Genomic DNA, 25574 nt, shown 5'->3' on the forward strand with positions numbered 1-25574 from the left:
CATGTGTACATTGTGTGTGTGTGTGTGTGTGTGTGTGTGTGTGTGTACACGCACGCTACAGATTGGCTGGGTGCATGTTGGTGTACATTCTCTCTATTTAAACAGGTGAATCATTGCCACCCACCCCCCCCCCCTCCTCATCCACAGTGCAGCCCCCCCTGTAAGAAGGAAGAGGTGGTGAAGTGGGGGGGGGGGCAGGGGGCTTGGTCCACATCTGGTCTAGTCTGATAAGACATGTTGCCTATGAAAGGTCAATAGTGGCTATATTTATAGTTTAATGGAGAAGTACTGTACACCACTCCCAGTGTACACAATACTGTGTGTGTGTGTGTGTGTGTGTGTATGTGTGTGTGTTGTCAGGGCACCCTGCCCTCGGCTTGTTCCTAATCAAAGCCACTTTAGAAAAACAACAAACTTCTCAGACTTTCCTCAGCTCTCTGCCACAGACTTAAGTGCAAGGGTTTTAACACACGATGGGCTGCTACAGTGTGCTCTGTGTGCGTGTGTGTGTGTGTGTGTGTGTGTGTGTGTACTCATGTTAGTGTGTGTTATCTGTCTCAGGGCCAGTTTGGGGTGCAGGAGGAGGAGCTGCTGAGCTGTTTAACCTGTACTCAGTCTGTGACCAGAGGAGAGGCCATCCGCAGACTCCACAACCAGCAACAAGCTGAGGGTGAGCACACACACACACACACACACACACCCACACCCCTGTATTACACCCCAGTCTCTCTGTGATGAGAGGAGAGGCCATCCGCAGACTCCACAACCAGCAACAAGCTGTGCATGAGGACACACACACACACACACAGTGTTTCCTCCAGGAATTTTTACATTAGTGGCGGAGAGCCCTGTCCGCGCGCTAAACGATTTTTTTCCCGCGTGCACGCGCGCTCAAAACAACGACCTACTTTCAACCAAAACTAGAGGGAGGATGACAAAAAAATAATAATGAATATACAGAATATAAACTTGTGATACCGGTTTCCATCCATCAGCTCTGAAGGTTTACGTTACTCACGGATCCAATGTCCTTCCAAACGAGCAGTCTTGGCTCCGTCTCAAACACAACAGGAAAAGTATGTCCAACTTGGCGAAAGTTTCCGAGTATTTCCAACTTGCGCGAGTTCTTCAACTTGCGACAGTTTTTCAACTAGATGTGATGGCTATCATGTCTATCAAAATTATCAAATTAGCCATCGTCCTGGCATGATTGGGTGTTGGTTTCAACGCACCTGTTGTTTGTCCTTCCTCCGTTTGCAACAAGAAACTCTGGACCTTTTCATGAATGGTGTGAGTGGTCTTAAAATCCAAAGTCCAAATAAAAGTAACAAACGAAAGTAATATATGTTGGTGTACATACCACAGCGCACAGTAGCTGCTGCTTGTTCTCCCGCTGTAGTTGTAGCTGGTGGTGGTGGTGGTACCCCGCCATAAACGTTCATGCAGTTTCGGATCGCTCATAGCCACTGCTAGCTTCAGCAATGTTTGAAGTGTCTGGGACATCTTTTTTCTTGAAAAATCCATCCATCTGTCGCTGTTTTCGTTTAATTTTTCGAAGTTATTTAACGTGATATCTTATTTGTGCACCTAGCTAGCTAGATCAGCTTTTTGTATCTTTTAGATGGTACTACCGGTGACTTTTAGCCTGTTATTTGCGAGGAGAAAACACAGGCGCCTGAGCATTTCGGCAGGTAAGACTGCTGAGCAGGGATGGTTGAGTCTGCACGGTTCTCATGCCGGTTCACATTTAGTCCAATCAGGAGTAGCCCTTGTGTCACGTCGTCAACTGAATGTTTAATGTCATTAATCTGATTTTGGATCAGCGGTTAGAGAGAGATGGGCGTGGATTTAGGTGCACTTTTAGTCAACATCCATTATAGCGCTGATCTAGGATCAGATATATATATATATATATTAATTTTTTTCAGATTTTATCCCTTTTTCACCCAATTTGGTAGCCAATTGAACCCAACCTAGCATCCAATTATCCCCTGCCTATTGCATAGGATCCGCCGCACGACCCCGTGGCCGGCAGTCCCAGAAGAGGCCGCCAGGCAGACTAGCTGACTGGCTCCTCGAGCCCAGCACCGTTATTCCGGCACCCAGGGGGCGGTGTTGCGCGACGGATCCTTGTCCAGAAATACTCCTATACCGCCCTCGGAAGCGGCCGCCCAATATGCCGCTTCCCGTGTGCCTCGGCCATATCTGGGATCAGATATATTTTAATCAGCTAAAATGTTCAGAGGTGTATTTTTTATTTAATTTTTTTGTGGACTGAATCAATTAGTGGCGGAGGAAATTCATTCGTGGCGGCCCGCCACCAATAAATGCATATAGAGGAAACACTGACACACACACACACACACACACACACACACACACAGACTGTTATCAAGCAAAATGCAGTACAAAACAATGAGAGGCTGGGCCATGTTTGTCTTACCAACTCATTGTGGGCAAGAAAGCTTAAGATTTCAAAACAAGCTCAATATCCGGACATGTTTTCCAGAACTCTGTTGATATTGTGTGTTCTTTTTATTTTGTCCAGATGCCAGGGACTCCATAGCCAAGGTGGCTTATGGCAGAGTGTTTGGCTGGATCGTTAGTAAAGTTAATGAACTGCTGGCTCCCAACGTCGACTATGACGTCGAGCTCAATGAAATAGGTGAGTTTCAGGGGAAACTTTACTAAACCTGCAACATAAGAGACTCTACAACTCCTCATATATATATTTATAGGGTTACATCACCCCTGGCCAACCTTCTGTTTAATCCTCTTCTGTATTCCAGGTATTCTGGACATATTTGGGTTTGAGAATTTCTCTGTGAACCGTTTTGAGCAGCTATGCATCAACCTGGCCAACGAACAGCTGCAGTACTTCTTCAACCATGTAAGTATGAATAGAAGTGCCCTAAAAAATGGAGCCCTGTAATTTAGGGTCCCTCTGAAGTGTTTTTTGTCTATTTAAGTCCTTCAAAATAACTGCCTCCAAGTTTACCCAAACACTTAACGGAATGTGCTTCCAACTTTTAGATTTGTTCAGTTTTAATAGCTCAGAGATCAGAGAAACATGATTGGGATTCCGTGTCTTGAAAACGGCAAATCTTTATTTGAGAGTCTTGTTTAAATGTGACAGATGCATGTGATGGGAGGCTAGAGAAAGGAGTCTATTATTAACTGTGTGTCTTGGCAGTGTTGAAGTCACAAGGCTGTGCGCCACGCTCTGCTAGTTAACGTTCTACCATTAAACATGTTAGTTCTTTATTGGTCCCAGTAACTGCTAGTTAACATGCTACTATTAAACGTGTTAGTTCTTTATTGGTCCCAGTAACTGCTAGTTAACATGCTACTATTAAACATGTTAGTCCTTTATTAGTCCCAGTAAGTGTGAGCCGGGGGAGGCTGACGGAGGTAGAAATCGGAGGACAGGCTCATTGTAATGAATGGAATGAGAAATGGCATTACAATAAGCCTGTCCAACTGATGTCGACCTCCAACAGCCTCCCCTGGTGTGAGCACTAGGTAGCCTATGTTGTATATAAATGTGTGTATGCGGGTGTGCACTGTGTGTGTGTGTGTGTGTGTGTGTGTGTGTTTGTGTACGTACGTCTGTGTGTCTGTCTGTGTGTCTGTGTGTCATTGTTTGTGTAGCAGTGTTTGTGTCTGTGTGTGTGTGTGTGTGTGTTTGTGTACGTACGTCTGTGTGTCTGTCTGTGTGTCTGTGTGTCATTGTTTGTGTAGCAGTGTTTGTGTCTGTGTGTGTGTGTGTGTGTGTGTGTGTGTGTCTGTCTGTGTGTGTGTGTGCCCCCCAGCATGTCACCAGCCTGTTTCTGAAGCCTGTTATTGTTGGACCACAACATGTTTACAGCAGGAGGGATCTGGCTTGTATAACTTCTCTGCTTTTATGAAACAGCAGCACAACAGTTTCCACCCAGTCATCACATTTGCAGCTTCTGATTGCCTGAGGGCGGGGGGTTGGGGTTGGGGTTGGGGTAGCAGGGGTGGGGGGTTGGGGGGGGTTGGATCGCTACACTGCTCACCATGGTTGAGAGTTGAGAACAACAAAAGGTCAGGCTGGTGGAGGTAGAAGATCAGACGACAGCTCGTTGTAATGAGTTAAATAATATCAAATAGCATTCCTCATTCTATTCCATGCATCACAATGAGCCCGTCCTCTGATTTCTACCTCCACCAGCCTCCCCTGAGGTAGACCTAATAGGGCTTGTTTGTTTGTTTGGGTTAGATGATGATGGCCTTTGGTGATTCCTACTTTATGATGTGAATATGATGTCAACATGATGATGATGTGTGTGTGTGTGTGTGTGTGTGTGTGTGTGTGTGTGTGTGCGTGTGCGTGTGTGTCGTCAACAGCACATCTTCCTCATGGAGCAGAATGAGTACAAGGAGGAGGGCATCGAGTGGGAGACCATCTCTTACAAAGACAATAAACCTATTCTGGTAAAGGACAAAGACACACTTCACACTTCACACTTTCTATTTTCACTTCTCTATATATATTTCTCTTTTCTTTCTCCCTCCCCCTTCCCCCTGTCTCAGTAATAACACAGACAGCTCTAGTGTAAACCCAGCATAAACCCAGTTCTCAGGCAGACAGACAGGCAGACAGGCAGGCAGACAGAGAGACTGCCTGTCTGTCTGCCTGCCTGTCTGCCTGTCTGCCTGTCTGTCTGACAGACAGGCAGGCAGACAGGCAGACAGGCAGACAAGCAGGCAGTCAGTCAGACAGATAGACAGACTGGCAGACAGGCAGACAGACAGACAGATAGACAGGCAGACAGACAGGCAGACAGACAGGCAGACAGGGAGGGAGGCGGGCAGACAGGCGGGCAGACAGACAGACACAGTTTAACTGCGAGACGCACAGAGATCACAAGAAGAGGAAATGCTGACGGGGCAGAATGTCCCCAGCGTTCCAGAGCTCTGTCTGTCTGTCTGGTCAGGCGCACAGCAGCAGCTTAGTGAGCTGATGTACTCCCAGGCTGGCCCCGGGGCCTCCTCTGTGTCTACACATGCCACTTGTTTACTCTGGCCAAGGCTGGTGTCTCTGTCCACAGACTGCAGGGCCACAGTTAGATGAGCTATGGGACGAGCAGCATGAAACTAGGCGACGGCCTCCTCACGCAATGTGTGGAATGGGAGGAGGAATGGTAAACTCGTATCTGATACCTCATTCCGTTCCCGTGCATCACAAGGTGGGGCGGCTGTGGCTCAGGAGGTCGAGCCGGCGTCTAATGGTCGCAAGGTTGGCAGATCGGCGGTTCGAGGACGCAAGGTGTCCCTGGGCAAGACACTGAACCCCAAATTGCTTCCAATGAGCAGGCCGGCGCCTTGCATGGTAGCTTGCCGCCATTGGTGTGTGAATGGTAGGGGTGCAACGGTTCTCGTTTTTTTTACGGACGGTTCGGTTCGCGTTCCACGGTTCAATACACTAGTGAACCGTGACGGTTTTCGGTTTATCCTGTGTTTCATTCAAAGTCGGATGTTTGTTCATGGCGGAGTTGAGAACATGGCAACAGTTTGAAAAAAAAAAAACACGTACCGAACCATTAACCGTGACCCCAAAAACCGAGGTTCATACCGAACCGTGGGCCAACTGAACCGTTGCACCCCTAGTGAATGGGTGAATGAGAGGCCATTCTAAAGCGCTTTGGAATAAGGAGCTATAATTAGTGCAGTCCATTTACAATTAGCCCGTCCTCCGATTTCTACCGCCACCAGCCGCACCAGATCAGGACCCATTAGGAACAGAAGGCAGTGTCTTAGCTCTAGATTCTGTACATTTGGGTACAATACGGTAGTCGCTTGAAATTCCAGGTAAACTAAATACCCATTGATGAACATGTGAGATTCAAGAGTCTGAATTCTAGACATGTTGCACTGATCTCGTGTTTGGTGATGTGCTCAGTGTGAACGCATGGCTTACCCCCATCCTGCCCCCCGGGCCTACAGTAGATGCTGCTGTAAAAACATCAAAAGCAGTTTACAGTGTAGGCCGGGGCACTAGGCTGTAAAGATCAGGCAGCATGCTTCTGGGTACGCCAGGGTCTCTCACTCATACTCAACTCATTAGGCAGAGAGATATGTCTGACCTAGAAAGCCCTTTACAAGGTGATAATCTGTTGAACATGGTCCAGGACATTGCACTATAAACGCAGTGTGTCTCCTTTGAAAGCGTTATGTTAGTCCAGGGGAAGGGAGGTTTCATCTGTGTTTAGGAAACCATCAGTCATAGATCTGTGTGTAGTAAACCAGCCCTTTCCGTTCTGCTATTCTAATAGTGTTTCCAATTCTTACACATGGACACGTTGTATTCTAATATGCTATATGACTGTATGCTAACACATATACAAACATCATAACATGCTGTATAACTGTATTCTAACATATGTACATGTATTCTAATATACGGTATAACTGTATTCTAATACATATACAAACATTATAGTATGCTGTATAACTGTATTCTAACAAATAGGCTGCGTTCGTAAATTCGCTCTGGAAGTCTGGTTAGCATTCATGGAATGCCTCTTTTTTCCAATCAAATGACTTGGTCCCTTTATGACGTTGAACCCAGTGTGTGCTCCGGCACTCTCAGAGCGAATTTACGAACGCACCCAGAGACAAACATTCTAATATGCTGTATGACTGTATGGTACATGTATTTTAATATTGTGTATTATTGAACGTCTCCCCTGTAGGATCTGTTCCTGACCAAACCCATCGGCATCCTCTCTCTGCTGGACGAGCAGAGTGCCTTCCCCCAGGTGGGCTATGACTACCCTACTATTCTGATTCCAATGGTTCTGATCATAGTTCATATGGGCTGCGTTCGTAAATACTCTCTGGAAATCTGATCAGCACTCATGGAATGCCTCTTGTCCAATCAAATTACTTGGTCGCTCTATGAAGCGTCTTTGAGCCTCGGAAAAGCGCTATATAAATATAATGAATTATTATTATTATGAAGTTGAACCCAGTGTGTGAACCCCAGTGTGCGCCCCAGTGTGCAATTACAAGCTGTGAATCTTCTGTTCTACCACATCCCTAAGGAGTTCTGTTGGATTTAGATCCGGTGACTGGGAAGGCCACTGAAGAACAATGAACTCATTGTCATGTTCATGAAACCAGTTTGAAACAACTTTTGCTTTGTGGCGTGGTGCATTATCATGCTAGAAGTAGCGATGATTGATTGGTATTAACAGGCCCAAAATGTGCCAAGAAAACACTCCCCACACCATTACACCCCCTGAATGAATGTGAAGGTGTACAGGTGTTCCCAACAAAGTGTTCCGTGAGTGTATATTCATAGCGGTGGATGCAGAAATCGGAGGTTGGACTCATTGTAATGCACCGTATCAAAGAGGAATTTGATTCCATTCTTCATTCGAATGCTTCCAATGAGCCCTACCCCCCCGCCCCCCCCCCCCCCCCCCCCCCCCCGAATGGCTACCTCCACCAGCCTCCCACTGATTCCTAGATGTGTACAGTAATCACACGCTAAGCTCTTCTCTGGGTTCCTTCCCCCTCAGGCCTCTGACAGAGACTTTGTGGACAAGTTGAACAATAAGTTCAAGAAGAGCCCCCACTACGAGGTGGTCCGCAGCCACATCCCCCTGTTCACCGTGCTGCACTACGCTGGGAAGGTGAGTCTGTCTGTCTGTCTGTCTGTCTGTCTGTCTGTCTGTACTGTGGTGGGGCTCCAGGATGTCTGTCTGATGTACCACAGTAGTTTGTTCTGGATGAGCAGAAGAAGCATTAGGAATGAGTACAGCGGTGGCCTGGGGTGGTCCAGTGGTCTAGCACCACGGCCTGCAGTGCACACATATGCCCATGTTGGCATGGGTTTGAATCCGGCCCATGCCCTGCTGACATTCCCGCTCCTCCTTACTTTCCTGTCTCTCTGCACTGTATCTCTATCCAATAAAACTGAAAAATGCAAGAGCCTTTCTAGGGGTAGTGGTGGTCTAGACTCTAGTCTACCTGGGAACACTACTGGCATTGTGCCTTGGGTAAGGCACTTAGCCCTAAGTTACTCCAAGGAGACTAAATGGTTAAAAATTAGGTAAGAAAATGTAATTACTTATCTCGTTAGACCTCTCTGAAAAAGCCTTATGTAACATCTTGTACCTTACAATGTTTTTATTCATGTTCTAATTATGAGCAACATGCAGATCATTCACTCTCCATCGTCCCATACCTAATGAACATCTTTTACCGTAACTAATATAATATACGCCATTTAGCTGTTGCTTTTATCCAAAACTTAAACATTGTTAGCGCCATGCTCAATGACCAACTGGGCCACAGAGGACCACAACTCTATCCTCTCTCTGTGTGTGTCTCTCTCCCCCACCTCCTTCCTCCCTCCAGGTCCAGTATAACTCTCTCTCTCTCTCCCCCCCACCCCCCCAGGTCCAGTATAACGGAGTGGGTTTCCTGGAGAAGAACCGGGACACCATCCCAGCCAGCATCAGAGGACTCTTCATCAACAGCGTCACTCCTCTCCTCTCCGTCCTCTTCGCTGGTGAGAGGGGACTGGGGGGACTGGGGGGGGAGTGGGGGCACTGGGGAGGGGGGACTGGGGGGGGGGGATGGGGCCACTGAGTGGGGGGACTGAGGGGCACTGGGTGGGGACTGGGGAGAGGGGACTGGGGGCACTGGGGGGGGATTGAGGGGGACTGGGAGTACAGGGGGGACTGGGGGCACTGGGGGGGACATAAAAAAAAAAGAAGCCTGCGGCTGTCGACTTCAGCTAGCTTTGATGTCGCTACAGTACCAACGATCTCTGTAGTATTGTATTGAACCAGTGAACGTTTGTTAAACAGAGATCAGTTGACTGCATATCAAATTCGGGTCCATGATGACATGATTGCATCACGCAATTCCTGCCGATTTTTCAGGTGCGCTTTCAAGCCGAAAAGCTCAGTCTCATGTTCTACCACATCCCAAAGCCGGGGTTCTATTGGATTTAAATCCGGTGACTGGGAAGGCCACTGAAGAACACTGAACTCATTGTCATGTTCGTGAAAACCAGTTTGAGACGACTTTTGCTTTGTAGCGTGGTACATCAACATGCTGGAAGTAGCCCTTAGCAGATGGGTACCTTGTGGCCAGCGGTCAAGAGGCGGAGCTGTAACAGTAGAACATGTGATTGTTTTCTGATGAGGATCTGAGAGACAGACCCGGCTGACCTCCCTTTGTCAACTGTTCACTCATACATAATGAAAGTGACTTTTTCATCTGAACACAGCATGACATCCCACGACCGGACAGTCTCAGCTTTGTTCTGTTTAAAACATGGATCGCTGTCTTGTCTGGTCTGGTCTAGGGGGGGCTGGCGGAGGTAGATGCATGGAATGGAAATGGTGTTTTATACCATTCCTCATTCCATTCCATGCGTTACAATGAGCCTGTCCTCGGGTTTTCTACCTCCACCAGCCTCCCCCTGGTCTGGACTCTTATCATCTTATGATCCATATTTCATGATTCATATTTCATGTGTTGTTGTTTTTCAGCCACTATCTCCAGGACCGGCACGCTGATGCCTCGCAAAGCCAAGGTAAGCAGGAGGGACTCATCAAATATTCACAACCCCAGTGCAGCATAATATGATATACAGTAGATCATATATACTGTATATACTGTCTGTGTAGAGTAACTGACTCGCTGTAAAATACAGAGTCAGCCAGAGTCGTGTTTTTGCCTTTGTTGTTGGATGTAACACTGTAGCTGTACAGTGACCTTTGTGGTATTTTGGAGGACATGAATAACCTCGCCCTTACTTACTTTACTGCAGCTCGTGCAGAAGCCAGACGACAACTTCAACTCCACCAGGAAACAGTCAGTAGGGGCCCAGTTCAAGGTACGGAGGAGGTGAATGTGAAAGTGTGTGTTCATAAAAAATGAATTTCCCTACGAGGAATAATAATAGTAATAATGATAATAATAATATCTTAGATTTATATAGCGCCTTTCTCAGACCCAAGGACGCTTAACAGATTACATAGCCAGACAGACTGTCAGACAAACAGAACAGAAAAACAAAGCAAAAAAAACAAAGACAGCAAGAGTGACAAACTAGACTAGAGGCCAAAGGCCTTAGAGAACAGGTGGGTTTTGAGGGCTGATTTAAAAGTGTTCAGGGTGGGGCATTGCGGATCGCTGTGGGGAGAGAGAATAATGATATTGCACTTGTTCACTGTATGGCAGGGGGGCTGATGGGGTGGTATTGTACGGTACTAGGGGCGGTAATGCAGGCTCATTGTAATACACTACTATCAACTATCAACAATGAGCCTGTCCTCCAGATGAGAACAGATGAGAGTGATCTCCACCATGTCTGTGTGTCACTATGGTAACAGAGCCCGATGACAGTGATGTCCACCATGTCTTGTGTGTCTCTTCCTGGTGTGTCGCTATGGCAACAGAGACAGACGACAGGGATCTCCGCCATGTCTGTGTGTCGCTATGGTAACAGAGACGGATGACCGTGATCTCCACCGTTTCTCTCCCTAGCATTCGCTAGCTGTACTGATGGAGAAGATGTTCGTGGCGAGCCCTCACTTTGTCCGGTGTATCAAACCCAACGGCGGCAAACTCCCCAACCAGGTGGACAGCAAAATAGTCATGGACCAGGTGAGGATTAAAGCTTTCATTTTAGATGTACTATACTACTCAAACTCGGACCAACTCACTAGGAATGAACTACGGTGGTTACCCAGGTAACGCCTGGCCTGGTGTTTAAAGAGTCACTGACCGGCGGCACTGCTCTCAATAAGGCTGATGAACAGCTGACCTGGGAGGCCTTTCAGGAGATAAGTCAAATAAAAATAGAAATGTATAATAGTGTCCACCAGTAATATTAACATGTGTCACCAATGGATGCTCTTGCTCTGATGACGACGACGATGATGATGATGATAACCCCTCTCTCGTCACACATCACCAGTCTCCCTAAATGGACTGCACTTATATAGCGCCTTTATCCAAAGCTCTTTACAATGGCCTCTCATTCACCCATTCACACACACACATTCACACACCAATGGTGGCAAGCTACCATCCAAGGTTGCCGGCCCGCTCTTTGGGAGCAATTTGGGGTTCAGTGTCTAGCCCAAGGACACCTCGACTCCTCACCTCCTGAGCCACAGCCGCTCTCTGTGCATTTGGCGTCAGGTGACTTTTGTCCAGAACAACCATAAACTGGACCACTTCCAACAGCTCTGTTCCGATGGTGTGGTGTATCACAGGGACCGGTCTGGTGCCAGTATGTTCTGATACGGCAGGCTGTATGGACCCGGTGACAGGGTGACGGGCCATACAGAGCACAGAGTGTTCCTACTGCAGAACCTCCCCAGTCCCTTCACTTTTTTTTTTTTTTTTACACTTTTGACATTTAGCAGACGCCTTTATCCAAAGCGAGTTGCGACAAACACATTTGTCTAAGTAAGTGAATCTATCTATACGGTACATCAGGCAGTAAAAGTAATAGGAAGTAAAAGTAATTTATGTTTGGGCCAGGGGCCGTTGACAGTCGCAATGCTAGAGGAAGGAAGGAATATTATTATTATTATTATTATTATTATTATTTACAGTAGGGAAACTGTACAGGGGGGTAGAGGGGATGAAGAGGTCTTAGGAGAGACGGTTAAGGGTGTAGCCTGAAGTGATGGGTTTTCACTTCCTCTTCTACTCACACACCTCTGCTGTGTGGCTATTGTTAGCAGTGGTTGTCTAGGCCAGTGGCTGGTAACTAGGTTAGTGTGTGACTGGCTGGCTGGCTGGCTGGCTGACTGGCTGTCTGGGTGTCATTGTGATTAGGATTCTGCCTCAGGGGCCGTTCTGTTTTAACACAATGCCCAGTAGACACTGGTGTCTGGTCTGGTCTAGAGGTCGGGTCTCTATTTTTACAGCATCGCATCCACAACCCATGCCTTGAAATGTGTCTGTCTAAGGTGTGTGTGTGTGTGTGGGGGGGGGGTGATACAATGCATGACTGTAGTTGAACTATAGTTGCAGTGGGTAGTGTACTCTATCTAAGCTTACTGGCTACATATACAGTGCGGGAAATAAGTATTCAACACATCAAAAAATGTGTATTCAACATACACTGATGTGCTTGGTCCTCTGTGTGCTGACAAAACAGAGCCGGCCCACCGAGGCATTGACTCTCCAAGACCCCTGAAGGAAATATGATGAAAATATGTTGAATGAAATTAAATTGTTCATGAGTATTATAAGTGTTGAATACTTATTTCCCCCACTGTAAAGGTTCAATGACATGGATGGCATTGTCATTAGAATGCCATTATGACATGCGAGTTAATACGGGAGTCAGTAACAGCTAGCGCTTGGGCGTACACGACATCTTGGAGTTCAAAATGGAGTGGTCTTTGTCTTTAGTAGTCTTTCCAAAGCTGCCTGTCCAACCCCAGCTGTGGAGAGCCTACATGCAACAATCTCTGTTCTGTCGATAAGCCCCACACAACTCTGGTGCCTTATACAACATCGCCCCCTCCTGTGCAACCCCGACACTGCACACAACTATAGAAAACTGGAGAAATGAGTACATGGATATCCGATGCTTGGACTTAGTTACAATACACTACAGTGGAGGCTGGTGGGAGTAGAAATCGGAGGACGGGCTCATTGTAACACACTGAACGCAAGATTGTAGCTGACCCCTCACATCCAGCTCACAGCTTGTTTGCATTACTCCCTTCTGGACAGCGGTACAGGGCCACCAGGACAAAAACATCACGCCACTTGAACAGTTTCTTCCCCAAAGCCATAGCCCTTCTCAATAACTGCTGATCATTGCACCTTGCACTTTACATGTTCTTGCACTTAGTTGTACAGTATATTTATTAATAATATTCACTCATATTGGTACTGTATATTTTGTCTTGAGTATTGTCGTGTTGTCGTCTTGTTGTTGTATGTACTGTAGCTTGTTTAGCATGGTTGAACACCAAATCATGTTCCTAGTGCACTGCACATGGCGAATAAAATTGAATTGAATTGAATGGACTGAGGAATGGGATCAAACACACATTCTTTGTCTGCCAGCCTCCGCTGGTACACAGCAATGGGAGTCTACAGGCCTGTAGGACAGTTGGACAGTTGTTATGGATGTACACTCACCGGACACTATATTAGGAACACCTGTACACCTTCTCATTAATTCAGGTGGTGTAATGGTGTGAGGAATGTTTTCTTGGCACTGTTGTTTTGAGAGCAAAGGGAGGCCCTACCTACCCAGTGTTCCTAATAAAGTGTTTGGTGGGTGCGTGTTCTTATCTATAACTACTTATATCTTCATAGCTGCGATACAACGGCCTGCTGGAGACCATCAGGATACGGAGAGATGGCTTCTCCTGGAGACCCTCCTTCAAAGAGTTTGCACAGAGGTGTGTGTGTGTGTGTGTGTGTGTGTGTCACTCTCTCTCTCTGTGTCTGTCTGTGTGTTTTTCTGTCTGTGTATTTTTTGTCTGTGTGTGTGTGTGTGACTTTGCAGTGAATAGGATTGCTGAAAATGGATACTTTGATTTGGGTTGATGCGGTGTGTGACATCTCTGTGCCGTTGTGTTGCCAGTATACTGTACCACGCTGAGTGTCTCTGTCTCTCTCCCACAGATACAACATTCTACTGATAAAGCCCGGCTTACCTCTAACCAAGGAAAGGTATGAATAAGGCAGAATCTGTATCTGGAAACGTAGAAGTGTACCCACACATTCCTGTGACTACATCTATGTTGAAAGTTTAGCCCTTTTCAAACAGGTTGTCTAGTGTTTCTCAACCCTCTCCTCGGGGCGCCCCAGCCGCTCCACATCAGATCAAATATGTGGAGCGGCTGGGGCGCCCCGAGGAGAGGGTTGAGAAACACTCTATCTCACTGTCCAACCATGTCAATTATATATTTGTGTGTGTGTGTGTGTGTGTGTGTGTGTGTTTCAGCTGCATGTCCATCCTTAACGCCACAGAGATCCATGGCTGGAAGTGTGGGTAAGAAATGCTTCACTGTATGTTTAATAATAATAATAATAATACATTAGACTTATATATAGCGCTTTTCTAGACACTCAAAGACGCTTTACAAACTGAAAAGAATGCTTTACTGGTACTCTACTCCCGCCAGCACTATAGCTCCTGCAGGGGAGGCTGGCGGAGGTAGGAATCAGAGGATGGGCTCATTGTGATGAATGGAATGAGGAATGCTGTTAAACACCCGTTCTCCGATTTCTACCTCAAGCAGCCTCCACTGATATCACGTTAAAGAAGATTGTCTAACTCGGCCGCGTCTTCGGTTCCAACGAATCCACCGTTATACTCACTTTACTGTATCCATGCCAACCCATAGTAACACCTGTCCAGGTGTATTTCTTCAGATGATATGATTTCATATAATTATTCAGATGATAAGATTCTCCCGCTGTGGCATTTTGGTGGGAAAACGATCTATCATCCGTGGCACGGTGCAGTCACTCTGCCAGGTTCTAACTCGTCCTGTTCAACGTTTTCATCTGAAGTGTCGACAGAAGAACAATCAGTCTGTCAGGTGTAGTCTCTCGCTCGTCCGTTAACAGCTCAGCCTGGGTATTGTCTTGGCTCTCACTAGGAGGTCATGTCAGGGTGGATGGTTTATAATAATAATACGCTTTTATTAAAGTAGAGATCTTGATTTCTGATAAACGCTCCCCTGCTCTTGGCTTCTCTTCCTGGCTCTCTCTCTCTCTCTCTCTCTCTCTCTCTCTCTCTCTCTCTCTCTCTCTCTCTCTCTGTGTAGAAGTGTGAGGTGAACAGGACTTGATTGAAGAAGGTTTTGGAAAAAAAAGTGGAGATGTCAGTCTGTGTTACTGTCTCTTACGCTCTCACACTTGCCTCTCTGCTCTTCTCATCTCTTTATCTCTCTCTCTCTCTCTCACTCTTACTCCTTGTCTCTCCTTCTCCTTCTCCTCTTTCTCTCTTTCCCCCCCCCGTCATCTCTCTCTCTTACTCCTTGTCTCTCCTTCTCCTTCTCCTCTTTCTCTCTTACTCTCCCCCATCTCTCTCTCCTTCCTCAGCTCATCTCGTCTGTTCTTTAAGTATTGGCACCAGGAGGGTTTGGCCCGACTGTTGGAGAGACTGGGCAAGGCAGCGCTGGTTATCCAGAAGAGTAAGAGACTCCTCTCACACACACACACACACACACACACACTGTGGGACACACACTGTAGGAAAGACACATAAACACACTGTGGGAAAGACACACTACGAAAATAATATACTAACAATATAATAGTAGTAATAATAGTCACTCCACTGTGTGTCAAAGTCAGTCACTTTATTAGCTTTAACAGGCCTTGGGGGTGAACCTATTCAGTAGGGGAAATCACCGTAACCCAAGTAAACATGGTGATAAATCATGACGGGACATGATTAAACCACCAAGGACACTACTCTGGCGTCTTCTTGCTGATGTTTTGGTGAACAAGACATGAAAGAGAAAACTTGTTTCGATTTCATTACGAAGATCGTGAACAGAGTTATGCACAAATGTTCACAGAGGAAGTTGCTTTGAATATGACTACACTTTGGAACACATTTGCGTCCTTGCATATGTCTTTTTGGACATGTAGTAAGTCATCAATCTGTTTTTTGATAGATGACTATGACTATATAGGTGACTATCAACCGCTTTGGATAAAGGCGTCTGCTAAATGCCATAATTAATATGATATCGCTTTTTTTTAATACTACAGTATAGTATAGTGGATAGTGTACATAGCCTTTATTTATGTAAACCAGCTCCTTTCCCTTCTTGTTTTTTTTTTTCTTGTTTTTTTTCTTTCCTAGCACCAGGGGAGCCACCCCTCCCAAATTTCGTTGTTTGGTACCTGTACTATAGCAATGACAATAAAGACCATTCATTCATTCATTCATTCATTCATTTTATACAACAGTTCTACAGCGCCATTTATTAGTTAACAGTAATAAGTGACATCAGATTATGATTTGTTTGTTTATTTAATCATTTATTTCGGCTCCGCCAACAAAAAATTGTTCCGCAACTGAACATCAACTGGACTGTTGCCTAGTAACCCGAACACAAACAATAGAACACCTGTGCGGCGGAGTGATACATATAGTTAAAAGTCCCAGTGCTTTTATACTGTATATCGGCACTCATGGAATGCCTCTTGTCCAATCAAATGACTTGGTCGGAACTAACTGTTGTATAAATGTAAATGTCTAACATGAGTGTCTTTGTCTGCAGATTACCGCCGTCTACGCTGCAGGAGGAACTACCTGTCGCTGCTGACAGAGATGCGCAGACAGATACAATCCCAGAGGGAGAGGGAGGAGAGAGAAGCGAGGGAGGAAGAGGAGGAGGAGGAGGAGGAGAGGAGGAAACAGCTGCATGAGGAAGAGATGAGGAGGCGTCAGGACATGGAGCAGGAGAACAAGAGTACGGAGGAGGAATATCAATCTTTCACCTTTTTAAATTTCATATCCAGCTTTCATTGTCTTTATCCATCCCTTTCTCATCCCTCATCCCTCATCTCCATCTATCTACCTACCTATCTATCTATCTATCTACCTATCTACCTACCTACCTATCTACCTACCTAACTACCTATCTACCTACCTATCTATCTACCTACCTACCTACCTACCTATCTATCTACCTACCTAACTACCTACCTACCTACATACCTATCTATCTACCTACCTACCTACCTATCTATCTATCTATCTATCTATCTATCTATCTATCTATCTACCTACCTACCTACCTACCTATCTACCTACCTACCTACCTAACTACCTAACTACCTACCTACCTACCTACCCCCCTACCTACCTATCTATCTATCTATCTACCTACCTATCTATCTATCTATCTACCTACCTACCTATCTACCTACCTACCTATCTACCTACCTACCTACATACCTATCTACCTACCTACCTACATACCTACCTACCTATCTATCTATCTACCTACCTACCTAACTACCTACCTACCTACCTACCTATCTACCTACCTACTTACCCACCTACCTACCTACCTATCTACCTACCTACCTACCTACCTACCTATCTACCTACCTATCTACCTACCTATCTACCTACCTATCTACCTACCTTATATCTACCTACCTTCTATCTACCTATCTATCTACCTACCTATCTACCTATCTACCTACCTACCTACCTATCTACCTACCTTCTATCTACCTACCTACCTACCTATCTACCTATCTACCTACCTACCTACCTATCTACCTACCTATCTACCTACCTACCTACCTACCTACCTACCTATCTATTAAACCTTTCACCCCAGTCTTGTCCAGTTTTCTCTCTTTATCTCTCTACTGTTCTATCTTTCCCTCCCTCCCTCTCTCCCCCCTCTTTCTCTCTCCCTTGCTTCCTACTCATCATAGACTATTATTATATTATATTAGATCATCCTAAATTATGTTAAGATCCTTTTCTCTTGGTTGTGGTCCAATGACTGACCCTATTACCCCTGTGTGTGTGTGTGTGTGTGTGTGTGTCTCTGTGTGTGTGTCTCTGTGTGTGTGTCTCTGTGTGTCTGTGTGTGTGTGTCTCTGTGTGTCTCTGTGTGTCTCTGTGTGTGTGTGTCTGTGCGTGTGTGTGTGTGTTCCAGGACCGGTCTCTCCACCTGTCCCTCTCCCCCGGAGGAAGAAGCCCCAGCCCAGGCCTCGCTCCTTCCTTAGCGGGGTGGGTGGACGTCCCAAGGCCCATCTGGCCCCTGTCCCTCGGCCACGCAGCAAGCTCTTTGAGGTGAGGGTTATTCAGGACCAAAGGCCTAAAGGCTCTATATCTTGTGACTTGACTATCTTGTGACTTGGGCCATCAAAATGTCTTGAAAAGGGGCAACTTTCACTGGAAATGCCAACAGAACGTGTGTTTTTGGAGTGATGATGGGCCACGGTGGGAGTCGAGGTGCATGTGCTCATATCAGATTGCCTTGGCTTGTACCATTATGCCAATCCCCCTTTTATCTCTTCCCTGACAACTTCCTGTCCTCCAGTCGTCCCAAACTGGCCCATCCTATGTCCTCTCTGTGGTCCTGTATGAATTTGTCCCTCCTGAGACATCTACTACCCCCCTGTACTGTTTCTCTGTGTCAATTTAAATAAATAGATCCTTCTTCTTTTTTTTTTACTCAATGTGTTTTTTATTTAGTTTTCAGAGACATTACAGTACGCAACAGACATACGCACACAGACAAAACAGCGAAAAACAAGAACAAAACAAAACAAAAACGAAAATAATAATAAATAACAGTTCACAGAGTACTTCTTAAATAGATCCTTCTTCTTGCTCTAAACTATTGCCAATGGCCCCTGGCCTGAGCATAGATAACTTTTTCCTGCTGCGACTAGTGGATAGATGATTCACTTACTTAGTCAAATGTATTGATTGTAAGTCGCTTTGGAATAAGGCGTCTGCTAAATGCCAAAAATGTAAATGTAAAAATGTAAACTTCCCCTCTGACCCCCTCCCCTCCCCTCCCTCTCACCCCCTCCCCTCCCTCCCTCTCACCCCCTCCCCTCCCTCCCTCTCACCCCCTCCCCTCCCTCCCTCTGTCTGTGTCCCAGGCCACTCCCTTTGACAACGCAGTGGAGGTCCACAGTGAGCTGGTGGTGATGGTGGGGGCGGGAGGGGGGGAGGAGAGGGCCAGGGAGAGGAGTAAGAAGAGGAGGAACACCATCCGCTGGTTCAAAGAGACTCAGGCCAGGAAGGTGGTCCGTAACGGGGCTTTTCCTTGTTGGTTCCACGGCATGATCACTCGCAGGTAGGCTCACTGCACCATAGCGCCCCCTAGCTGACGGAGGAGTGCCACTGACATGGAAATGTGTTGATTGGATGAGTGTGGGAGGAATAGATAGCGGCTGTGGCTTAGGAGGTAGAGCCGGCGTCTAATGATCGCAAGGTCTGCGGTTCGATCCCCGGCTGGCCATGTGTCGAGGTGTCCTTGCCGAGGTGTCATTGGGCAAGACACTGAACCCCCAAATTTCTCCCAATGAGCGGGCCGGCGCATTGGTAGCTTGCTGCCATTGGTGTGTGAATGTGTGTGTAAATTGGTGAATGAGAGGCCATTCTAAAGCACTTTGGAGTGCATATAAGTGCAGTCCGTTTAGATGTTAAATTGGATGTTGTTGTCGCTGACCAGTCTGTGTGGGTCTCTCCTCTCTCAGACAGGCTGAGGACCTGATGACTGACAAGCCTGTAGGCTGCTTCCTGATCAGAGTGGGACAGAGCCGGGAGGGGTACACCCTCACATACAGGTACATTTACATTTACATTTGTTGGCATTTAGCAGACGCCTTTATCCAAAGCGACTTAAAACAAATACGTTTGTCTTAAGTAAGTGAATCATCTATCCACCAGTCATGGCAAGAAAAAGTAATCTATGCTCGGGCCAGGGGCCATTGGCAGACATAATGCTAGAAGAATTAAGTTTTTGTTGTTATTATTTACAGTAGAGAAACTGTACAGGGGGGTAGAGGGGATGAAGAGGTCTTAGGAGGGACAGTTAAGGTGTAGCCTGAAGAGATGGGTCTGACTCTGTTGTCCTGACAACAGAGGGAAACTCAGAAACAAGATTAGATTTACTTACTAGCCTAGAGGTAGCTAGCTCCTCTTTACTGAGTCCACAGGTCACAAATGAACATCATGTTATTGGCCCTGACCGTTTGCTAACCAGATGACCTTACCAGGAAAAACTCTGCAGGCTCTAACTAAGGCCCAGGGCTTTTAGATTTGGGGAAATTCACACAGGCCAAAACTCCAAATCAACTTGCTTCAACTGTGTGTCTGTCTGTCTGTCTGTCTGTGTCTCTCTCTCTCTCTCTCTCTCTCCCCACCCCCTCCCTCCCCCAGAGGTGAGGACCGGTGCAGGCACTACATGATCGAGATGCAGTCCAACGGGAAGTATGTGATCCTGGGGGAGGACCGTGCACACCCCTCCCTGCCTGACCTGGTGCAGCACCACACCCGAGTGGGCATCCAGCCCTTCATGGAGCAGCTCACTGTGCCCTGTGGACAGGTAGGGGCAACACCTTTACATGAGGAACACAGTTATGAAGTGTCTTATGAAGTGTCTCAGGGTGTCATAACCCCTATGGCCTCTTGACTACAGTATTTTAGATTTGTATACCCAATTAGGCTCATCTTTGACCTGCCTTTGTGGTATCGCTGCTTGTATTCTCAGTTTAATAGATTTTTCCTTGTCGGTACTGCCCTAGACTTGCGTGTGTGTGTGTGTGTGTGTATGTGTGTATGTGCATGTGAGATATCTAGGCCTAAGGTTCCTACCATTTGATACAGTATTTCATGGATTATGGCTTATACAAATAATGTTCACATAGTTATGGACAGTACTTGAATCACGTGTGTGTGTGTGTGTGTGTGTGTGTGTGTGTGTGTGCGTGTGCGTGTGCGCGTGCGTGTGCGCGTGCGTGTCTCTATGTGGGATTTATCATGTATGTGTCTGTTGTTCCAGACGTGTGACCGGGAGACCGACTACGAGGAGTTCAAGGGCCTGTCCCATCCTGCCGCGCCCGCCCCAGGGAGCCCCGAGCCTGGGGTGGAGCCGGCGTCTCAGGCGGGTCCAGACCAGGTCCGCCTGGAGCTGCAGCGTCTCTTCCTGCCCCCGGGCCAGACCTCCACCACCTCCACCCTGGAGGCACAGAAACCCCCAGTCCTCCGCAAGATCTCTGACCGCAGACACAGGGCCGAGTCTGGGGGAGACGGCTGGGGAGGCAGGGGTCTGGGACGGGACCGGGAGGGAGGACGGGGGGAGGAGGAGGAAGAGGAGGGAGAGAGGGAGGGGAAGAGGCCGTTCCCCAGGCTGTACCCCTCCATACGACTGGCCATGAGGGAGATACAGCAGATACAACAGGTGATTGATTGATTGATTGATTGAAAACTTTATTAGAAGATTTGCAGAAGTAGGTACATGAAAGCACATATTACATACAAGGTCAACTAACAGGATAAAAACCCAAGAAAGCCACTGGCTTATTTCAATTGGGGTCAGTGAGAGGACCGATGGGTGAGGAGGGGAGGGAGGGAGAGAGAGAGAGAAAGCTAATGACAGGGAAAGGGAGTAAGGAGTAGGAAAGGGAAAGGCAGTAAGGAGAGAAAGAAGAAAGGAAAGCATATGGAATAAATAATATTACTTTACATCATTCTGACTACATTATTATCAGTTCAAATGAAATCAAACATCATAAAAGCTTTGTGAGAACACCGCCAGAAAGCACCAGTTCAGAGAAGCAAGTTCAAATCAAACATCATAAAATCTTTGTACATGTGAACTAACCCTAACCCACATGTTTACATTTACATTTTTGGCATTTAGCAGACGCCTTATTCCAAAGAGACTTATAATCAGTACATTTGACTAAGCAAGTGAATCATCAATCCCCCAGTCGTAGCAGGAAGAGTAATCTAGCTTTTTATTTAATTTTTTATATATAGACACTGGAGAACAGAGAAACAGTACAAGGGGGGCAGTAGAAGTCATAGGGGACACAGTAAAGGGGAAAAGCGGGTGTCTCAGGAGACGCAGTGCTGGGGGGTAGTAGATGTCTCAGGAGGAGCAGTTAAGGCGTAATGTAGGCCTTACATGCTTGTAAACATAGAGCTCTGCACTGTTAGTGCCGCACAAGTCAGCACAAGCCCCTTCCAAACTGTCATGCCACTGGATTGTGAAATTAATTCACTGGTGGTAAAATTGATTGATTCCTGTTTTCTTAGTTATGCCAAACTGCCCATTAAGTTGATTAGGGAGGCTTTGAAGAGAACAGGTCCAAACAGAGCCCTTCAGCTCTTGCTCACACATGACTCATACTGTTTTGATGTGGGTGATAACGAAACTTGGAATTGATGTCGCTGTCAATCAAAGGAAGGAAAGGGGTCTTTTGTTTTCTCCGTCTCTCATTCTCTCAAGCACCTTGTTGAGATTTTTGTCTGTAAAATGAAGAGCTTTATTGATCAAATGTGTTACCATATTATTCACTCTCTCTCTCTCTCTCTTGCTCCCCCCTTCTCCTCTCTCCCTCTCCTTTCCCTCTCTCCCCCCTTTCCCTCTCTCCCTCTCCTTCCCCTCTCTCCCCCCTTCCCCTCTCTCCCTCTCCTTCCCCTCTCTACCTCTCCTTCCCCTCTCTCCCTCTCCTTCCCCTCTCTCCCCCCTTTCCCTCTCTCCCCCCCTTCCCCTCTTTCCCTCTCCTTCCCCTTTCTCCCCTCTTTCCCTCTCCTTCCCCTCTCTCCCCCCTTCCCCTCTCCCTCCCTCCCTCCTTCTCTCCTCTGCAGCACTTCTCAGACTGTCAGGACCAGTCCCCTCTCTCTCACAGCACACCCGTACCCTCATGGAAGAAGAGAGGTAGGTTAGCCCCCCCCCCCCCCCCCCCCACCCCTGTGCAGTCTCCTGTACCCTATAACACACACGCCACTGTCTACCCTATCCCTATCCCTGCTCTGTGATGTGTCCATAGACATTGCTTTATGGTGAAGCACATTTGGTCGATCATTGTCTTTGTCTTATATAATATAGTATATTCATATATTAGATATCATCTCCCACTGCCTCTCTGAATCCACAATCACCATCATCATCATCATCATCATCATCATCATCATCAGACCACTTTGTTGTCTGTGTGGTTTTGTTCTTGCTCATGTCCTTATTAGTGTGACTGAATATCACAGTGGTACATTCAGCACTCGAGTTGAGGGGGGATGAAATAAAAACGGTCAAAATCATCCCCCTTCTAAAGCTGCCATCCCCCCTTTCCATCCCTTATGTCATTTTATCAATGAACGTGGTATTACTGCTATTTCAACATTTAGTTTTGCGCATATTGAGTAAAATACTGTGGGCGAGGGGGCACGCACACACGCAATGACATTTTTACCAAGTCACTGACACTAAAGTCACTGACGCTGTGGGGATGCTAAAATTGTCCCCGTATGATAAAATCCACCATCCCCCCTGATTTTCTTTTACAACTTGAGTTCTAGGTACACTGTCCTAAATGGAGTGTGATGTTTTGATTTGTGTCTTGCAGATTCATAACCCATAGGACGGAGAGAGTTTATCCAAGGCTGCTATTATGTTGTTATCGCAAACTTGAATGATCAACTCGACCCTCTGCTGTCAACGCTTTAGCCAGGTTTCATGAACAAATGACAGAGGAGAATACCTCCTTGTTTCTAGTATTTTCTTTTATGGATTTCTTTTTAATTACCTATTGTAATATTTTAATTTATGGGTGTTTTTTTGTGTCTCGGAAAGTGTTGTTGTTTTATGTGTCTTATTTAAATGTGAATTATGATTGGACATTTTGCATTCACTGATTGACTGGATGAATAAATGTGTTTTTAAAGTTTTAAATATGTGTCCTTGTTCTTGCTAAAACGCATAATGCAGGTTTTAATGGCATGGCTTTCTGTTTCTGCCAATGGAAACGTGTGTTCTTTAGCTTTTACTTTCTCTTTCCCACAACAACATCAATCATCACTTTTTTTTTAACAACCAAAGAACCAGCCAAAACCAGTGATGTGTACACCCCTGTAAATAGGCGTGTTTCCTGATGAACAGAGCAGATATAAGCAGAGACACCCCTCTGGGGGAGACTGATCAGAGAGTGGCTGACAGGCTTCAGGACATTACGCTAACACTGCTGCGCCACATCGCTCACTGATGGATCTCAGAGTTCTGGCTCTGGTTCTGTGTGTCTCCGTCATCTCCACACAAGGTAATGTAATGATGTGTTCACATTCTAAACATTTATTGTATTTATTGATGATATTTATCAACATTTTCACTTTAAGAACAAGAAACTCACAAATAGAAAATCAGAGCTTCTTTACAAGGTATCATACTTAATAATAACACAATAATATAAAAAGAACACAAAAATCTGAAACAGACAAACAAAAATATCAATCATCTGGCTGATTTTCAGTAGTATTGGGGAAATCACCTATCTTTGATCTAATCCTGAACAGCAACAAATAATCCAGATCATTCTGATACAAAAAAGAATTATTTTAAAGACTGGGCCCTGTAGATTGAGACTTTCTTAGTCTCTTTTGGAACTGCATGGGTCTACAGTATGTAGAAGTACATAAACAAATGTAAACTTTGTTTATTGGCTTTTTCGAGAGCATACAATTATGAACATAGCATTTATAAAAAAAGAATGAGGCAAATGACATAATACTGATCTACATTATGTATATTTAATGAGATGACTGCACACAGCGCACAGCTGATGTTGCCATGGTGTGTTACTATGCAGTGGAGGCTGGTAAAGGTAGAAATTGGAGGACGGGCTCATGGTCATGCATGTGTGTGTTTGACACCATTCCTAATTCCATTCCATGCATTAAATGAGCCCGTCCTTGGTCCTTGTCTAACTCCACCCGCCTCCCCTGTTGTTATGGTATTCTAGAACAGTAATGGTCTCACTGTATTTTAAGGAGCCATCCCCAAATGTTGTGTGACGACATCGATGAGTGTTCCTGTGAGCATACTGCTGAAGGTGGAGCGGTATGACATGCAGCTCAGCCAAGGGAAGTGTGATATCAAAGCTCTGGTGTGAGTAATCAGTATATTACATATTTTTGGGCTTTTAGCAGACGCTTTTATCCAGTCATTGTCATTACCATGACATAATTGCATGTAGGGAGGCTGGTGGGGTTAGAAATCGGAGGACGGGCTCATTGTAGCGCATGAAATTGAATGAGGAATGGTTTCCAAAACGTGTGCCGGCCTCCTCTGGTATTACAATATTAGCATGAAATACTGCATGGCGATAGGCTACCTAATGAAAACACCTCTCTTACTATGTGCATGCTCATTCAGATAACATGTGAGATTTCTTCAAGGGGAAAGAGGTACTGTACTGTTACGCTTGTCTGGCTCAGGACAAGGTGACAAAAAGGGAGACGACACATGGATAACAAATAATAGGAGATTTATTAAAGTATATAATGTTAAATGGAAATAATGATAAAGTAAATAGTAACAACAACCAAAACCGGCTGCTGGTCGACCAAGGGAGAGAGCGAGTCCATCAGTTTGACCCACTCTTATGGTTCCTGGGACAATTAGGATGATCACCCCCACCTGTGCCCATCTGGAACCAAGAGAGAGGGTCAACAGGACAACAAATGTAATAGCGCCCCCCATAGGGTCAAGTGTGGATCGTCACACCCCCCCCCCCCTTAAAACAGAGGCCTTCTAAAAAGGTCTCTGCAAATTCTGTTGCCAGATTACAGCATAACTTAAACTAAATTTATCAAAAATACAAATCATAACAATAATTTATGGCAAAGAAAACGGTGATCTCTGCCACACAGCCTAAACGTCAAATCCCAACCTCCCCTACAACCTGCCCACCCTCCAGCAATCAACCTAAGGCGCTCCCGTTCATGAGCCAATTTTTCAAACTCCAATTCCCTGTCCCTCGCACGCTCTTGTGCCTGAAACTCACGCTCTCGCGTCTGCTCTCGCGTCTGAAAT

At 46.0% G+C, this 25574-nt stretch overlaps 1 protein-coding gene and 1 long non-coding RNA gene across 2 annotated transcripts in view; both read left to right on the forward strand.

The window, feature by feature from the left end:
- Positions 1–20761, forward strand: part of LOC308156308 (myosin-IIIb) — a gene marked incomplete at both ends in the record, with an annotated part of 39783 nt that extends 19022 nt beyond the window's left edge. Inside the window, 21 exons of the mRNA XM_080529653.1 lie at positions 562–670; positions 2549–2665; positions 2790–2890; positions 4372–4458; positions 6720–6785; positions 7551–7664; positions 8434–8545; positions 9537–9580; positions 9818–9883; positions 10537–10656; positions 13345–13430; positions 13657–13704; positions 13979–14026; positions 15085–15176; positions 16278–16469; positions 17679–17815; positions 18637–18833; positions 19237–19326; positions 19922–20087; positions 20544–20697; positions 20754–20761. Of these exons, the coding sequence (XP_080385779.1) occupies positions 562–670; positions 2549–2665; positions 2790–2890; positions 4372–4458; positions 6720–6785; positions 7551–7664; positions 8434–8545; positions 9537–9580; positions 9818–9883; positions 10537–10656; positions 13345–13430; positions 13657–13704; positions 13979–14026; positions 15085–15176; positions 16278–16469; positions 17679–17815; positions 18637–18833; positions 19237–19326; positions 19922–20087; positions 20544–20697; positions 20754–20761 (2154 nt within the window). The remainder of the gene's footprint in view (positions 1–561; positions 671–2548; positions 2666–2789; positions 2891–4371; positions 4459–6719; positions 6786–7550; positions 7665–8433; positions 8546–9536; positions 9581–9817; positions 9884–10536; positions 10657–13344; positions 13431–13656; positions 13705–13978; positions 14027–15084; positions 15177–16277; positions 16470–17678; positions 17816–18636; positions 18834–19236; positions 19327–19921; positions 20088–20543; positions 20698–20753) is intronic.
- Positions 20762–20852: 91 nt separating this feature from the next.
- On the forward strand, positions 20853–23218 carry LOC308155093. Its single transcript, XR_013937390.1, has 3 exons — positions 20853–20942; positions 22358–22427; positions 23113–23218. It is a non-coding gene; the product is annotated as an uncharacterized lncRNA (long non-coding RNA).
- The last annotated feature ends 2356 nt before the right edge of the window (positions 23219–25574 follow it).

The sequence above is a fragment of the Nansenia antarctica genome (genome assembly GCF_963989245.1).
Source record: "Nansenia antarctica genome assembly, chromosome: 4".
NCBI classification, from domain to species: Eukaryota; Metazoa; Chordata; class Actinopteri; order Argentiniformes; family Microstomatidae; genus Nansenia; species Nansenia antarctica.